This window comes from Perna viridis, chromosome 1, assembly GCF_037379345.1.
Source record: "Perna viridis isolate PV_CMFRI_1.1 ecotype Kerala chromosome 1, ASM3737934v1, whole genome shotgun sequence".
Classification (NCBI taxonomy): domain Eukaryota; kingdom Metazoa; phylum Mollusca; class Bivalvia; order Mytilida; family Mytilidae; genus Perna; species Perna viridis.
Window position 1 is genome coordinate 7,063,279 of NC_142445.1, and position 19,513 is coordinate 7,082,791.

Consider the following 19,513-nt stretch of genomic DNA (forward strand, 5'->3'; position numbering starts at 1 on the left):
TAAGCGTTTGCATGCATGATATATATATGTATATATTTCGCCTCTACATATAGTTTACTTAATTACTATATATAAATACAAAGTAGGACTTTTGCGTAAAAACCCTATCTTTTGTATAATTGAACGAAACAGATCCACAACCCAGAAAATTTATAGGTTGTTTCGAATCTTGGGCGAGATAATAAATAAATTTGTTTTGCATTAACTACACTTTAATATCATATGCAACTGTTTCCCAGAGCAGTAAAATTGATGTAAATATTCTTGGTAATAAAGAGTCTAAAAAAATACCTTTCAGAATGGTCATTTTGGCATTATATAAGAATACTACTTTTGCTGAATTCCAATTTGCAACTATAGATAGTTGTACTCATAGATAAATGCTTTCCTTAAATGATACAAAATATATAATTAACTCTCTAATACAAGAGAAATAAGACCTGTTATTTTTTTATTATGAGAACCTTGAATATAGGTTACCATGTCAGAAACAAACGAAAATTTGAATTTTGCGATATTTTCTAGTATGGTATTGTTTGTTACTAACAGTGGCTTAATGTCACACAACTGCAAATATTTTACAATGTTATATTAAAAACTCCATGAATCCCATCCAAGTACTCCCAGTTCCAGTCCTTTTCACCAATAACTCACAGGTTTGCAAACTCTCTTGTCCACTGTCATGAAATTCAGTCTTGTACTTGACTTAATTAGCAAAAATTGGAGTTCTGATTTCCATAAGATCAAGGCAGAATTTGAATAAATGCACTAGTTTGTTTCTAGATCATATCTGGTACTGTAATATTTGACCAAACTAGCAATTTCTGGGGTACTATATTTCAGAGGAAGTAGGAGATAAAACAAATAAATGAACACTGGATAACATATTCAAACAAACTTTATTTAAAGCTAACAAAAACAAAACAAATTATAACAGAAAAAGTGTAGTAACAAAGAACAATGTTAAAGACTTTATTTTTCTATTTTTGAAATTAATGGTGAAAAATTGCAAAACTATCTTTATCAAATTGATTAACACATAAAACCAACTTGTCCATGACAGTCAAACTAAACCCACATGATATAACAAGTCATAAAACCAACTTGTCCATGACAGTCAAACTAAACCCACATGATATAACAAGTCATAAACCAACTTGCCCATGACAGTCAAACTAAACCCACATGATATAACAAGTCATAAACCAACTTGCCCATGACAGCCTAATTAAACCAATGAATATAACCCATTTGCCCATGAACGTTAAACTTAACTCACTTGCCATAAAAAATCATACAACACATTAGCCTATGACAGTCAAATTAAATATATTTGGCCTTACAGGTCATACAACTCACTAGCCTATGGCAGTGAAGTCCATACTAGTCAAATTAAATACACTCGACACAAGTCAGATCATCCACTTGGCAAGAACAGGTTACCTAAACTCACCAGACATTATAAATCAGATCATCCACTTGGCAAGAACAGATTACCTAAACTCACCTGATATAATAAATCAGATCATCCACTTTGCAAGAACAGGTTACCTAAACTCACCTGACATAATAAATCAGATCATCCACTTTGCAAGAACAGGTTACCTAAACTCACCTGACATTATAAATCAGATCATCCACTTGGCAAGAACAGGTTACCTAAACTCACTTGACATTATAAATCAGATCATCTACTTGCCCATGAGTCACAATATGTGAACTGACATGACAAGTCATAAAACCCACATGCCTATGACATAAAAATCCAATAATCTGCTTGCTCATGACTAACTTTGCTAAGAACTGGTTGAAAAATACAAAACAGTTAGAAGGCCTGTTACTATGAGAAATTCAATCTACTTCCTCCAACAAAGAACCAGAAACAGAAACTGTAATATTGTTTTTTTCTCTGGACTTTACATACCATCAGCTTCCATGTCATGTGACTTTTGTTACCTCTATTACATTTCATATGACCAAATTATAAACATATACAGCATTTAAAATATTGAAAAAAAAAAAAACAAACAAAAATAACCCAGCAGGTTTAATACTGAATAATCTTAACTTAGATAGAATTGCATAGATTTTTATATTTGCATATTAGTCTCTGAATTATAATAAAATTATTTTACCTACAAGTATCAACAAATTTATTACTATAAAAACATGAAGTTGCACTTGTTGTTGTGCTAGGTATACCCCTACTTGTTCCAGAAGTTTATCATGGAGCACCAAAAATTGCTCAAATGTATGGCCCATCTACAAAGCAACACGCCAAATTTGAAACCATCTATTAGGAGCAATGATTTTTATACGAAAACTGGCAAAATACTTCGAAACAGGAAGTTGATATCAGCCGGCACCCAAAACGCTTACAATCTATGCCCCATCTACTTAGAGCCACAAACAAAATTTGAATCTTATCCATTCAATGAAAACAGAATGTTGAATTTACAAGTTAATCTATACAAAAGCAACCATACTAAAATTTAAGAAAGGAACCTAATTAAATGTATTAGCATGACCTTGACTTTCATTAATGCTACCAGTATACTAAATGTGTCTGTAAAAATAAGTAAGATCAAACTGTTATCTGGTAAACAGAAAATTGATGTTTGACAAAGAACGAAGTTGAATACAAGGGTACAATCTGATGCTCCATACTGAATTCCAAATTGTCGTTTTGGTAGACCAAAATTTATTGAACACTAAAAATCTGATGAGTGATATAAGCGATATTTAACATGCACTTAGACAAAAGTAAAAAAACATATACAACCCATCATGGTGAGACTGCCAACAAAGTATAAAGATTTTGCTGACAAAATTAATGGGAAATCATACAAACAGGAGTCAGTTTGATTAAGTCTTATGGATTTCTTATAGCACTTAATAATAACAACCTTCAACTGATGAAATGACAGGGTAATATTCTTCACTCCGAAATGATGGTTCAAAATAATGAAAATGTTTAATTAGAGAAGATTTGAAGTGAATATGTAACAAAATGCTAAACTTGACACTTTGCATGTATATATGCATATATACAAACTATTAAAAGGTTACATGTAATAATATTATTGTAAATATTAAATATTGTTATAAGGCTGTACTTGCAATGGTGTACCACTAATTGAAAGTTTTCCCTCAACTGAATACATATATTTATTGTTTTTTTTTGCCATTGCAGAAACTGAACTTTACCTATGAACAAAACATCAAACAGTTTCAAGTTCTGGTCATTATCTATGCTTAATATGCATTCTTTCAACGTACTGGGAACAGTTTGTACCTCAACAATTAAAAAAATTGTGGTAAAAATTGTTTGGTTGTAACAATATGCTTTCCATTAAAAATATAAACTACCAATTTTGTCGTAGGGATTTGTAAATGACCTACGTAAATATGATTGAAAAAAAAAAAAAAAAAATCATCCTCAAATGTGGTAATTTTGACTGTGGATAAGATACACATTTGTAAATGAAGTGAATACCATAGATGACTTATTATTCATCAAGAACCTATTTTTTTGTTTATTTTGATAGGTTGGTTATACCACTAAGTAAAAGTCCCAATGAAGTTTGGAACTTCAGCTGAAAACTTAAACTATGCACAAATAAAATTTCATGAAAACTGCTCTAATGATTTATGACGATAGATGAGATATTCCTTCAATATCAGTACTTCTACATACAACAAAAATGATCTAAACCACAAAAATATATACCAAAGAATATTTTCCATCAAAGTAAATAAAAGTTAATATTATGATGTGTATGTTAAACATTAAGGAGGTAGACCTAGGGTAAGGGACATCACTCTTGAAATCAGTGATAAGTTTGTATCATATTCAATTTCACCTAAGCCTTTCAAGCTTTCCTTTGAATCAGCATGACATCAGTCCATGTTACGTTGATGCTTATATGAGATTGATGTAAAAAGGTGAACACAAACGTTCCAGTGATTTGTAGGAGTTGTATCCTTTACCCTAAATCTACCTCCTTAAGGTATATTCTAATCATTATTGAAGCATTAAGCTTCAAAACAACCCTCAACCCAATTCATTTGGGCCAAAAATTGAATCCTACATGTTTTCAGGTCAATTAAAAAAAGAAAATGAGAGAGTTGGAAAAAAAAAACAATCAACATGAAAAAGAACACTGAACTAACATATTTACAGCCTAACCTACTGGAACCAATATAGGCACTTGGTGTACACAATTATTTAAATCCAAGTAAAGCCTTGTCAAAAAAATAACAAAACATAATTATAATACAAAATTTATATCAAAAAGCTGCTTAATGAGCAAAAACTGAACAAGTAACTTATCATAAAAGTTACAAATAGTGGATCTTGGTTTAATTATCTTCTACCACCTCTTTTACGACCATGTTTCATCTTACTATTAACATATTCTCTGGTCTTTGGTTGAGGTACAACATCCTCTATCTGGTCAGCCTCATCCCCATAGTAGTCGTCATCTTGATGAGGTTGGACAAACTTCTTTTTGGTTGGTGTCTGGAATATGCATAAAAATTACAACTTATTACTAGTACATGTATAGTCAATAACACACTACAAACCTGTCAAAAGGGTTTTATGTATGATTATTATCTGATAATCATGTTTTTTTCATATAAATATCAGACAGATACATGAAATCACTGCTTAGGCAATAATAGTTGATTTTAGGTTTTTTTTCCAATGATTAAACAATGCCTTCAAGAATTTATCAATTTGTTAACTATAGGAAGTTCACAAAAAGAATAACTCTATCATAACATGAATAGTCTCCTCCAAAATAATCATCCTTATTCATATGATGAATACAATGATGCTTTATCCTTCCATCAAAATTTTATTAAAATTCTTTCAGCTGTTAAAAGAGTTTTTTTAAATCTCTAGATTACCTCCCTTTGCAAGCATCAAACAAAAATTATCTTCCTACATGCACGCTGGCATAATGCCCTACCATCACATAATTTTTTTTATCAAAATCTATCACGCCATTTAATAGTTGTGCTTAGGCCAAAAAAATAATATGTCTGTTTCCCAATATCCTACCTACCCTACGCATTTTATGGTCATTTTGGCTCAAGCACTGTTAAAATCCAGATGGTTTCCCCTGAATTTTTTCCCTCCCTACATACCCTATTTTTTTCCTACTGGAAGCAGGAAACAAGACTATTAATTTTTTGGGGGCCTTACTAGGAGTGTGGAGAGAAACCCATCTGAACTAAGAACTAAGATGTACAGGGTGGTTCTCACCCAAGTCCATACAAGTCTTTGTTAAATGGGAGTATTATCAAGTATTACAAACATAAAGTATGTGCATATTTAGTCACTGACTGATTAAGGAAGTAAATAATTTATATATGGAAAGTATTTATGCCAAGTTAAGATAATTTTGAAACAGGATCTAGTCTTACCTTTGAATGTTGATTATACTGCTCCTCAACATAACTTTGTATTTGAGACTGGTACCCTGCCATTTCTTTTACAGACTGGTGAAGGATGTTTTCTTTCCAATTCTGACTCTGTTTAATTGATGTAATGTCTTTCACAACTTTATCAAAAGCTCCTATTAAATGATCAATATCCAAAGAAATATGTGGATAGAGGGTTCCAGCCCTTGCAGTTCTTAGTTCATACTTCTCAATAAAGTCTCTAGCACTCTCTATATCTTTCTTAAAGACAGTATTGTATCTATGTTGAAACATCTTGAAGTCTTTTTGTTTGTCCAAATGTTTTAGGGACCTTTCATGTTTTTGGAGTGGCGTCCATCCCATCTGTCGACTTGAATTACTATCAGATAGTGAAGGAAACTCTGAGTGTAAGTTTGTCTGCTGCTGCAATGTTGGAGATGAAGTGAATTGGAAGGATGGAGGCCGAAGGAGGGATGGGGGTGTAGCTAACTGTCCAGACACCACCCCAGTTACCAAACCTTTCACATTTGAGTAGAGTTTCTGTATAATATTTCCAGAGGTATTTTGATCTGTTGATGCAGTAGGGGTCATGGTTGGAATTAATCTTTCCTCTGTTATCTCACCTTTTTCCTGGTCCTCTTCATTTATTTCTGGTGTTTTGAAGTACTCGCCACATATCCCACACATATTTTCATTTACAATTACATCACTAAATATATTCAGCACACCAGATTTTGTTTCCTTTAATTTTTCTCTTTCACAGAGTTCTCTCAATTTCCCACAGTTTGAAAGGAACCTAATATGTCTAAGGAATTTCATTATTTTCAAAGCAGACTCATTTTTTCTCTGTGTTTCCTCATATTTCATTTGGTCTTCTTCAATCTTTGCTTTTTCTTCAACAGTCATGGACATCTCTTCATCATCAACCTTTGGTTGAGTGGTAATCACAGCATCTGGGTTCTGAAGCACCTCAAAGGTCTGGTTAAAATAAAATCCTGAATTAAATAGACCCATATCAATATTGGTTTCTAACACTATTCCATGCCTTCTTGTTTGTCTTGGCTGCCACCAACAACGTAGTAAATTGTCATCTCTTTGAGTCAACAATGTTTTCAAACATACAACAATATCTCCAATACCTGTGGCAGTTTGTGCTCCTTTAACTGCCATAGAAAGTCTTTCTGGACAATGATCTGGTAGCTGGATTCTGCAAATCTCCTTCATGACATGTGTTTCTGAATTAGTGTGAACTGTTTTTTTCATGTTGCAAAGGAAGACAAGGCTAGCTACAAACACTCTTTCAGCAAGGGAAATACAGGATAGTGCTTGAGGAGTGTAATTTACTTTTTCCCTTGGTTGTTCTGGGTTAACACCACCCCAAGATTGGCAGGTTTCCATTGATTCTGACAAACGGTGGAATGCCAGGCGTAATATATTGACCTTCCCATCTGTACCTGCAATGATACCAACAAGTCTCTCAGTTCTATTTTTAATCAAGTCTTCCTCTGGGATGTGGGTTATTCTGTTGATTGCTTCATAAGTAGGAATACCATGCTCTTCAAGAAAACTGGTCTCCACTAAATTGACCACCGATAGGTATGATGATGGTATGAGGCAAGAGAGATTTTTGTTACCAGCGTACCTCAAGTCTAAACAGAAAGATACGACAATGTAGAACTCAATCCACATCATCATCATGTCTATATTAGGAAGCATAGGCTCATAGTCTTGTCTCCTAATCAGCTGGATGAATTTGGAAAACTGTCTCACTGCATACTGTGGTTCATTGTTTGTTCCAGATAAGTGTTTAAATGCTTCCAGAAAGCGTCTTACTAATCCATAGACGGAATCTCTTTCAACAAGGAAACCTAAATCTTCCAAATTTCTGGCCAAAATAAAGCCGTCACGGAACTCTTTTGTCAAAGTCTCTTCAAATGAGTAGAGAATGTTTCCAATATTGATGTCAAGTCTAAAGAAACTGGCAAGAAATACCATATTCATGAAGAAATCTGTACTTCTTTCTCTAATTTTGTTGTTCTTGTCTTTGATCTTTTCATATCTTGTCTTGAGCATTCTTTCCACTTGTAATCTAACACAATATCCTGTCTTGAGCATTCTTTCCACTTGTAATCTAACACGATATCTTGTTAACTTTCTCCAGCATTGGTAGACTTCACTGTTCTTTGTCAAAACAATGCCTTCTCTTCTACAGAATCTGTTAAACAGGTCACTTAGTAGTAATTGACAGGAAGCATACTCAGCATTGTGAGGGTCATAGAAGGAGTCTTGAATCTTCTTTAATTCTGTTGACATTTGAGACAGTATTTTTCTTGCACCACAGTCGACATAGTACTCTAACTCAATAAAAAGAAGACATAAACTTATCTGTTCATTAAAGGCTTTCTCTAATATTCTTGTGTGATGGCCAAAATCACATGGATCTTTGCATTGGTTTGTGATGCCTACACTGTACAATGGACATTTTCCAAGCTGCTGATGCTGTTGTTTTATGTGATTCCTTATTTTCATGTACCATTCCTTCCCTTTGCTAAGCAGATACAATGCAATCTTCATCTTTGCCATGTCAACTGTAATTTTGCAATCCACAAGTTTCTCATTTACTGTCATGCCCTGAGAGGTTAATATGTTAACTATTCTTGGCTTTAGAGTTGGATTGTAAGCAAGATCCTTCTCAATGGAAGGCTCTAAACCATAAAACCTGAAAATCTGATTAAGCCTCTGCTGATATTCAATGTTCTTTGATGTTAGTACCTCTAAAACCCCATATAAATTATCCATTCCTTTCACAACTTGGACCAAATTCATTCGTTGAGACATCTCTGAGTTGTACACCATCCAGTTCATACAATCCAACTGGGCAGCCTCATTTCTACTTGGTTTTACTTTGTTAAAGGCTCCCCAGGAATAGTTGATCCATGTTGTGTCACCAGTAAGTTGCCCATATAAGAGGCTGGCTTCTCCAGCACCTGTCTGATGATGAACAAACTTGTAACAATTCTCATTCTGTAGATTCTTAAAAATATCAAAAGCCTCTTGTACCTTTTTAGCTGTGCTTTCTACATTGTCAGCTGTGGCACACCCACTTGAGCTTATATTAGTCTCTAAACAAGCTTCTATTACCAAACAATAGCCAATCAGATCCTTCCTTCCTACATCTCTGGCCAATAAGAGTGCTTGTCCTATCTCACCCAGATCCATATACAGCTGTGCAGCTTCAATAACTTGGCCTAAAGAAAACATAAATCACATTTAAACAATACATATTAATTTGAATATCTTAAAAGAAGTAAATGATGCTCTTCTGTGTGTAATTGAATATCAATGGTACATAAGTAAACTTTAACATGAATTTCATGTAAAGAAAATTTGCCTGTACACCATTTCTTTCCGTCAATGTGTGGAAAAGGTCAAAATTGACACAAAAGCAGCAGTAAATCTACAATTAACTGCAAAAAAGCTGGTGCACTGACTCATTTTGACAAAAAAATACAAAAAAAACAAAAAAGAAAAAAAAAAGAAGTTACATTGGTCATTTTTGACAGAAAAAGACATGAACTCCTACAAACTTAGACTAAATAAAGTAAATTTAGAAACTTTTTGCCTTGGCAGTATAGTTTCAGATTCTTTCTATCACTTATAGTTTCGGAGATAACACCCAAACATAAAAGATGTAATATTGAAACTATATTAAAACTAGAGGCTCAAGAAAGCCTGAATCTCTCATCTGCTTAACCATTTGCCTATTTGAAAAACTTGAGGAATGTTTTGCTTATGGCAACAGTTTTTGAAATTATTTAAAAGAAAACTGTCTTCCAACCCCTATGTTCCGTTTTCAGTATAGGCAGACATATCTATTCACTGATTAAAAATCACATGCCATTTCGAGCACAAAACACTAAAGAACCAATATGCTTATTTTCATTAAATGATCTTAAATGGTTATAGAGAAGATTTTCAAAGTTATACATGTGGAGAAAAAAATTGTTTCCAGATATGTCATTCCTACATCAGTAGACAAATGATTTTGAAAATTTTGGCATTGGTTGGTCTCATGATTCTGAACAATAATAGCCCTTAAATATTTTGCTAAAGGCATCGGTTTCTTTGTTATTTTCAAAAACTGCCTTCTAACCAGTATCTTCTTTTTTCAGTACCGGCACCCATGTTTTTTCACTGATTAAAAATTCCAATGGTCATTTTGTGTGGGATACACTAAGAAACAAATAAGCCAACTTTCAGTGAACTCTGTACAATGGTTTTACAGAAGGAGATTAAGTGAAAAACAAAAACAAAACAAAAAACGCTTCAAGGGCTATTACTCCTACATCGGTTGACTAACTGTTTTGAACATTTCATCTCATTATGTTGAATAATATAACCTGGGCAGAATTTTGCTTAAAGTAATAGTTCTTGAGTTTATTGCAAAAAAACTGCCTTTCGACCCTTATGTTCTATTTTTAGTAACAGGGGCCATGTTTTTTTCACAGATCAAAAATCCAAACAGTCAATTTGTGTGGGATACCCTATGGTACTAATATGCCAACTTTCATTGAATTCTGTAAAATGGTTTTTGAGAAGATTTTCAAACTTGTACATAAAAAAATGGCAAAAAGACTGTTTCAAGGGCCATAACTCCTACATCAAATGATTTGAAAATTTCTGCATAGGTCTGTCTCAAGATGTTGAACAATATTACCCTGCCAGAACTTTGCTCAGGCAACAACTTTTGAGTTATTTGCTAAAAAACTGCCTTCTAACCCTAATGTTCTATTGTTAGTAACAGGGGCCATGCTTTTTCATGGGTCAAAAATCCTAAGTCATTTTGTGAACAATACCCTAAGGAACAAATATGTCAACTTTCATTGAATTCTGTAAAATGGTTTTTGGGAAAAAGATTTTCAAAATTTGTACAAGCCAAAAATGCCAAAAAAGCTGTTTCAGGCACCACAACTCCTACTTCAGTTGACCATTTGAAAATTTTGGCAGAGGTCCGACTTGATGCTGATCAATATTACCCCCTCAAAAAATTTGCTAAAGGAACTGGTTTTAGTCATTTGCAAAAATTGCGTTTAGACCTCTATATTCTATTTTTTGTAACGGCAGCAACATTTTTCCAAATCATAAATCCAAACGGTCGTTTTGAGCACAATAGTCTAAGGAACAATCATGCCAAGTTTACATCCTGTTGGTGTAGTACTTTCAGAGGAAAAGCTTTTGGAAAATTTGTCCACGACGACAAGGAAGGACGCTAAGTGATGGCATAAGCTCACTTGGCCTTTGGCCAGGTGAGCTAAAAAAGATTGTAACAAAAATTGTTTCATATGAACTATGGTTTCAGAGAAGAAAATATCATAATACAAGTTAATGGCCTACAATGAAAGCCCAGTGATGACAGGAACTTGGTAAGCTTAAGAGAACTGAAAGGCTGTACCAATGATGGATATTCTTACCGTTATCTCTAAGTATCTTGGCAGCATGTGACATGTACTCATTATTGTGATTGTGATGTTTTCTGAGAAAGTTAACTCTGTCCTGGATACTGGAAAGTCTGTTCAAGGAAGCTAACATCTTCCCAATATTCTTGGTTTTGTGATACATCTCAGCAGCTTTGTAAGACAACCTCTCCTCAGTATGCCCCTTAGGTGCATGTTCTCTTAAGTGCTGGGGCATGTTCTGTCCTCTCTCAACAAATTCCTAAAATATTGATTTTACTTTCATTATATTATGTCAGAGATAATGGACCAAGATTTCCAATATGGTACCTGCAATGAAAAATGCACAAAAACACATATCCAATAGCCCTTTTGTTGGTTGGATATAGCATCTGCAGTTTCAGTATTATTTAGTTCTAAGCGCTGTAGGAGACAAAGAACTGTTGATAAATAGTCCTCAGCAAATGTGTACATGTATGTTATAAAGCGCACTGTGCATATGAACACTCAAGCATTTTAATTAAATCATTATGAGTTTTTAGTGTGAACACCATACTGAATTCTTTGCTATATAACATTAATGTGATAGTGATATCACTTATCTCCAACTTTGGAGGTGAAGAAAATTAATGATAAATTTATACCCTTTAAACAAAGAAGAACAGTCTTGTTACCACCAAAATGATATATGTTAAATTATCTTTAAATTAATATGTGTATCAAATATTTGTCTTGGGCGTTAACAACAAATAAGTACAGACCTTTTTCTGCATAGTCCATCTCCTCAGAGTATCAATAGCCATATCAAACATATCATGTTCATGTAAGGTATCGATAGCTTTGTCAAAAAATCCCAGTCTTTCATAACAAGCACTGCTCTCCACTGGTCTCCTCAGCTTTCTGTAGGTCTCAGCTGCTTGTTCAAGCTAAAAAGAGTACAGACATAATAGTAAGCAAACATAAACATCACCATTCAAAACCAATTTAAAAGTTATTTCTGGCATGAAAAATATTGACATAGAAAAACTATTGTATGAGAGAGTACTTAGAAAGCACTCTTTTCAGTTAATGAAATACTCTGTATCCTGGATTCTCTGATCTTTATTTTTTTAATATTTAATTTTTATTTTAGTACTGGAATTGATATAGTAAGTTGGCAGTGCCATCTACAATGTAGAATTTTCAGATGTGGTACTTTTTTAGTTTATGTTCACACAAACCAAACTCAAATTATTATAAATGAAAAATGTTATTGTGTATAAAAGAGTTTTAAATTGTATTTTTTGTTTACAGATTTTGGTGTGGACTGTGATGTAATTGTACTTGGGTTGATTGGGTCAAATATAATGATCAGGAGTCTCCTTATGTTGCATTCTAAACAGTTAACATAAGGAATAGAAACATTCAATGACTAATTACCTGACCCATTTTCTCATACAAATGAGCCAACAGCTCTCGTTCTCTGGCATTCTGTAAACATTTGGCAGCATATACAGGCATCCTAACTTCCAAGTAATGCTGAGCAGCCAACATAAATTCCTCTCTCATTTTACCTGGATTGTCCTTTATTCTGGAAGCATTTAAAGCCCTATGGTGGGATATTGCAACTTTTTCCATGTAGGGGTCCTTGCCCATGCGGAAACACTTGGCTGCTACTTCATACAAGTTATGCCTCATGAAATCCTCTGCTCTCTTGGTCCATTCCAGTGGTGTGGATTCTTCAGCAAACATCCCTCCAGTTGACACTTAAAAATTTATCAGTTAGTCAAATTCCAAGAAATTTTAAAACATCATGTTTTAATTCCATAAAGCCATTGTGAGAGTTGTGCAAATTTCTACAGATTTTTGTAACCTAAGTGTACTTTAACAAATTTCCATGGCTTTTGAATACAGACTTTAAAATAGTACAATATTCTTTCTACTTGCCCTAGCATAAAACACAACCACATAAGAGCCATGAATAACCACAAATAAGTTGAAAATGTCAATAGAAATAAGGCTTAGACAATGTCATCAAATAACTGTGACATTGAACAAGGACATACTTACCAGTAGTAATGTTGCTATGATTTTCCATGACACAATTTATGGGGTTCATTGTATTATTAGAAGCCTTTCCAAGAAATCAAACTAAATTTTTCTGTGCCAATCCATCAAATATCTAATAGGTAACTACAACAATGCAATGGCAATTAGATTTAGATTGGAAAGCCTACACTTACAGTTCTGCACCTCATCACTGGATATGGCTTTGATGAGATGTCTAGCTTTGAAATATTCAAACATAGGAGCTCTTTTATCCATATCTTCATCAAAAATCCATACATTGACCCTTGCTCGAGTAACAGCTGTGTAGAGGTGCTTCAGTTCTGAGTTCAACACCTTATGATGGTTTGGGTCAAAGGTTAATGCCCTTGGTCTGTCTTTCTGTTGCAGTATATCTGCAAAGGTGAAATACGTGTACTCTAAATGAAATACAAACACATACTTTCTGTTTTAAAATATGAAAGTACTATCTTACTTAAAACTTTACAAATGAGATTATTTTCTTGCACATTCTTTTCGAAATGAATATAAACAGTAAGACTAAAACTTCGTCAAGGCTTAAGGGTTGAATACAAAAAACTAAACTGAACATACCAAAACTAAATTAATTATACTAAAGGATGGGTGTTATATCTATACCAGATATGGCCTACCAAAGCTAAAAGATGGGTGTTGTATCTATACCAGGTAAGACCTACCTAAGCTAAAGGATGGGTGTTACATCTATACCAGATATGACCTACCAAAGCTAAAGGATGGGTGTTATATCTATACCAGATAAGACCTACCAAAGCTAAAGGATGGGTGTTATATCTATACCAGGTAAGACCTACCAAAGCTAAAGGATGGGTGTTATACCTATACCAGATAAGGCCTACCCAAGCTAAAGGATGGGTGTTGTATCTATACCAGGTAAGACCTACCTGAGCTAAAGGATGGGTGTTATATCTATACAAGATAAGGCCTACCTGAGCTAAAGGATGGGTGTTGTATCTATACCAGGTAAGACCTACCAAAGCTAAAGGATGGGTGTTATATCTATACCAGATAAGACCTACCCGAGCTGAAGGATGGGTGTTATATCTATACCAGATAAGACCTACCCGAGCCGAAGGATGGGTGTTATATCTATATCAGATAAGGCCTACCAAAGCTAAAGGATGGGTGTTATATCTATACCAGATAAGGCCTACCTGAGCTAAAGGATGGGTGTTGTATCTATACCAGGTAAGACCTACCAAAGCTAAAGGATGGGTGTTATATCTATACCAGATAAGACCTACCCGAGCTGAAGGATGGGTGTTATATCTATACCAGATAAGACCTACCCGAGCCGAAGGATGGGTGTTATATCTATATCAGATAAGGCCTACCAAAGCTAAAGGATGGGTGTTATATCTATACCAGATAAGGCCTACCAAAGCTAAAGGATGGGTGTTATATCTATACCAGATAAGGCCTACCCGAGCCGAAGGATGGGTGTTATATCTATACCAGGTAAGGCCTACCAAAGCTAAAGGATGGGTGTTATATCTATACCAGGTAAGACCTACCAAAGCTAAAAGATGGGTGTTGAATCTACACCAGATAAGGCCTACCCAAGCTAAAGGATGGTTGTTATATCTATACCAGATAAGGCCTACCCAAGCTAAAGGATGGGTGTTGTATCTATACCAGGTAAGACCTACCTGAGCTAAAGGATGGGTGTTATATCTATACCAGATAAGACCTACCCGAGCCGAAGGATGGGTGTTATATCTATACCAGATAAGGCCTACCCAAGCTAAAGGATGAATGTTGTATCTATACCAGATAAGGCCTACCAAAGCTAAAGGATGGGTGTTATATCTATAGTAGATAAGATCTACCTGAGCTAAAGGATGGGTGTTATATCTATACTAGATAAGACATACCTGAGCTAACTTTTACTAAGCTTTCTGTCCTTGACTTTTCACTATCATACAACCTCTCAAGGAAATCAGTCACTACTCTCCATTCTTTAGAAGCCTAAAATAAATGATAGCACCATAAAATGAACAATTCTTCATTTTTTACCCCTTTAAAAAAAAGAATTTGAATTATATGTTAAACAAGAAATCTGTAAGTGATGGCTCACTAGTGATATCCCAGCTTTCAATCATGATATATTAAGAAAATAAACTAAGCCCCTGTTAAACAGGATATAGTGGTAAGATTTTTCCGAAAATGAATTCCAACATATGGCATACCTACAGGAAGAATGCATTAAAATTTCAAGCTACTGCGATGAGTAGCTAATGAGAAAATTCAGACAAAAATTTCAACTTTAAAAAATATGAAGTAAAAAAATAAACAAAGTCCTCAGTATTAAAACAGAAAAATGTTGTCTAATTTTTCCAAAAATAAAACCAACCATAAGGAATATTATATTAAAATTTCAAGCCACTGTGATAAGTAATTGCTGATAAAACTGTGACAGAAAAAGGCATAAAACAGTATACCCTCTCTCCTTTTGAGTGGGCTATAATTATATGATAGTTGCTCTCCCAGAAGAGAAGCTAAGAACAATTTCCTATAGTACCAATAAATAAAATAACTAAAACTACTTCGATGAGAATATCTTCTTCAGATGGAGGTAGAATTTTTGCATCTATCCCAAGTCAGGAATGTCTGGCCTCTGTACGTCTTGTTTCATTTTCACCTTAAGTTTATTGTTATGTTACTTGAGTATAAAGGGGCAACTATTTTGCTGTACCTGTGTATAATGATGTTCTGGCCCAGCTGCAGCCTGCCCTGTGATGTGAGGGTTTCCTCATCATTCATTGAAAACCAATGGATATGATCAAATGCCTTCCTATAAAATATCATCCAAGTCCCTTGAGGGTTAGGAAGAGTTACAAGAAGTGCCAAGACATTCCTATATACCCCAACACACTTTGTTTGCCGCGGAAATAAAAACATACCTGAGAATCTTTGAAGAAATTGTACAACAGAATGTCATCAAACTCTAAACCTTTGGATTCATATATCGTCAGTATCAGTCCATACTGTAACACCTCTGGGACGTTCTCCCGTGCTGCTTCATTTACTACTAAAATGGCCTGATGGGCTCCAAACTCTATGTGGGAAGTCTTCCGTTTATTTCCTCTCAACAGCAAAGCTAGGTCACTGAAACTACATGACTCCAGAAGGATTGGCTGAGGTCCATGGAATAGTCCTTGATCTTTATTAAGTCTATCAAATGACTCTGGGAAAAACTCGACCATAAGGTCAAGGATACTGGAAGCTAAGGAAAGGATGCCAGCATGTGATCTATAGTTGTGTGTTAGCTGGTAAACCTGTTTTGGAATGGAAACTCCTGAAGTTTTTCCCATTGCCTTAAAATATTAAACAAAATATTACTACATGTTCATCATCATCAAGTCTAATACAAGGGTATCAAGCCAATTTTGACCAAAACTATATAGGAAAATAGGATTTTTACAATTGAAAATAAAGGATATATATAGGGTATTTTTTCGTGAATTTTAAACCTAAATGTATGGTCCCCTCCACCCTTTAGATATACCACACCTCCCTTTTAATTATAAAAATGATATTAGATAATTGTTTAAAATGCTGTAACTCAACATTTCTTTAAAACATAAAGGAAAATATCATGAAAGAATTAGTATTATTGTCTCTTTTCACAAACAGTTCACTTTTTCCATGTTTTATTTAATTTTTCTTCTTTTGGACTGGCTGACTAGTGGCACATTTCAAATCTAGACTACAATCAAGAAGTTTTCTCTTTTTCCTATCAAGTTCCTTTTGTTTCACTTTTATGTCCTACAAACTTTTGTTGAATTCTCCTGTTTTTTTTCTCTCTAAATTTCAATATTGGTACAAATGCCCTACTAAAAAATTTTGAAAATTCAAATAAACTCAGACGTAATCAAATGATTGGGATACTGATGTAGTCAATGATAGAACTCTAAAGATATTGTTTTGTTTCCCGCCAAGCAAAGGAAAAGAAAAAATACAATAGAAACAATAATTAGCAAAAAATAGCAGGTTCTCGATGTTCTAGGACAATGTTATATTTTTGAAATTTCATTTACCATAGATATAAACATATATATATTACCAATCAAAAGTATGATGCTAATTTATCATCCTATCTTACATGTAATAGTAAAGGTAGAAAACTGACAAAGTCAGGAAGGGTCCAGTCCCTCTGTCCTAAGTCCAATATTAAAATCAATAGGGAGCTTCCTCTACCTGCTCTAGTCAGGGAGTGTATATTAGAGGGAGAAGTCACTTGTAATAATCTGTATAGAACACTGCACTGCTATTTGGCTGTTTATTAGCCAATTTTCTCTGTTGAAAATAGGGAAACTTTGCTAAGGGTGTTTGTAAAAACCAGTGGTTGGATTTTAATGAATGATGTCCCAAATTAAAGATAAAAGATTGGAAAATAGCAACAAATAAGAGGAATATAAATATTTTCCATTTTGAAATTAGGTCATTTTAGAAAAATAAGCAAAAAATTCACTGATTAAAGTTTCATAAATATGATTTGTCATTGAATGTTTGTGAAAACTCTTGCATTTATTAAAATGAAATTAACATCAAATGAAAGAGAAAAATCTGCTGAATGGCTATGGCTATTTTAATAAGTGTGCTTTGAATAACAATAAATTGATGGCTAAATGAATGTACCTATGTCTTGAGAAAGAAATATCAAAATTTTCATTTTCCTAAACTATACACCAGTAACAGTAATCTGTTTTATCATTGTGTCTTTCTGTATGTTTAACCATATAAATTTACTACCAATTAAAAGATAAAATAACCTTTGTTTAATGAACAAATGACAAGTCCCTGTGATATAAAGTCCCTGCTCTAGTGTGTTGTGTTAAAATTCTATTTGAATTGGTCAAAGCAAACTTGAGTTATTGTATGACAAAGAAAGAGCTGATGGATAGTCAGACTGACAAGGTGATGTCTGCAAGTCAGCAGGGCCCTTACTACACTGATGGATAGTCAGACTGACAAGGTGATGTCAGCAGGGCCCTTACTACACTGATGGATATTCAGACTGACAAGGTGATGTCTGCAAGTCAGCAGGGCCCTTACTACACTGATGGATAGTCAGACTGACAAGGTGATGTCTGCAAGTCAGCAGGGCCCTTACTACACTGATGGATAGTCAGACTGACAAGGTGATGTCAGCAGGGCCCTTACTACACTGATGGATAGTCAGACTGACAAGGTGATGTCTGCAAGTCAGCAGGGCCCTTACTACACTGATGGATAGTCAGACTGACAAGGTGATGTCTGCAAGTCAGCAGGGCCCTTACTACATTCATATTATATTAAATGATCATTGTTTAACAATGCAAATTTGAAAACCAAGATTTTTTTGGGTGCAGGGATGGAATACTCCTAGAACACCAGGGCAATATTGCTATATCAGGTATGCATTCTATCAAAATTATCTTATTTTGTTAGGAGTCTAAAGACATTAAAAATAGAACATCTTGAGGGCAAGAAATAAAAATTTTAATCGCCAAAAAATGTCAGGGAGCATTTGACTCTTTTTACCACTTCTAATTAAAATTAAAACAAGTATTGCGATTAGTATAAGACACAGACCATTTTTATATTGAGGGGGGCCTGGGATATTTTTGAAAAATAAATATCAATTTAACTTTGAAGAAAAATTTAAAAAAATATTTTTGATGTGCCACAAAAAAGAAAAAAAAAATGAAGTTGCTTAATGGTGAAAATAAAAAGGTTGTATTCCATTTTTTATTAAAAAAAAAAGAAATTGGTAGAAAAAAAAAGGAAAGGATAGAAGAGGAGAGGAATCTCATGTACATGTAGTGGATATACCATTAACAGCCATTCAACATGTTAAATTATGTATGAGGAAGCGTGTAACAAATGTCATTAATATTAACATTTTACGGTTTATAGTCGAAAAATTCATATTTTGTATTATATTAATCCAGTTTGTTAAACAAACTATTAGAAAGATGCAAGAAATACACGAACTACCACTAAACATTACAACCAATTTAGATTAAGACTACCATGCTGTCCTATTATTTCCCATGGTGGATATTGCGTAGACTTCTCGACTAATTTTTACTACCTATAGTTAAAAACCAAGGAAATTATGTACGAGACAGTTGGAACTTTATGACAAGAAAGGATGAGGGCCCATAAGACCTTATTCTGCGTACTGAAATAATGGGGAATTTTTTTCATGAATTCGGAATAAAATTCATTAAAAATATAGATTATTTAATAGATTTTATGATTTGATAAATCAACTTTCAAATCTGAAAGCAGGGATTGAGAGACGAATGCACGAAAACCATCTGGAAGGCTATTCAGTGAATAAAATTGCATTTTTTCACTCTTTTGTGTCTTATCATAGTGAGATCCAGCGTTAACCAAAAAAATATGAAAACTGAAAGTGTGAATTTACTTATACTTTCTATACGAGAAAGGATTTTTTGGTTAACGCTGGATCTCTACATCTCTTTAGAAAAAAACCTTCAAAAATCACTCTTAAAATCGATTCAAAAATGACTAGGTCCAACTTTACCTGTACA

At 34.0% G+C, this 19,513-nt stretch overlaps 1 protein-coding gene across 4 annotated transcripts in view; it reads right to left on the reverse strand.

Annotated features, from left to right (window-relative positions):
* Positions 1–880: 880 nt before the first annotated feature.
* LOC148627036 (TPR and ankyrin repeat-containing protein 1-like) overlaps positions 881–19,513 on the reverse strand; it is a 73,603-nt gene continuing 54,970 nt past the window's right edge. For all 4 annotated transcript variants that reach the window (XM_088566064.1, XM_088566074.1, XM_088566044.1 and 1 more), the window contains exons 23-30: positions 15,872–16,285; positions 14,843–14,936; positions 13,106–13,324; positions 12,303–12,628; positions 11,645–11,809; positions 10,902–11,145; positions 5,434–8,678; positions 881–4,522 (exon numbers count right to left, since the gene is read on the reverse strand). In XM_088566064.1, coding sequence (XP_088422190.1) covers positions 4,367–4,522; positions 5,434–8,678; positions 10,902–11,145; positions 11,645–11,809; positions 12,303–12,628; positions 13,106–13,324; positions 14,843–14,936; positions 15,872–16,285 — 4,863 coding nt within the window. In that variant the 3' untranslated portion in view covers positions 881–4,366. The remainder of the gene's footprint in view (positions 4,523–5,433; positions 8,679–10,901; positions 11,146–11,644; positions 11,810–12,302; positions 12,629–13,105; positions 13,325–14,842; positions 14,937–15,871; positions 16,286–19,513) is intronic.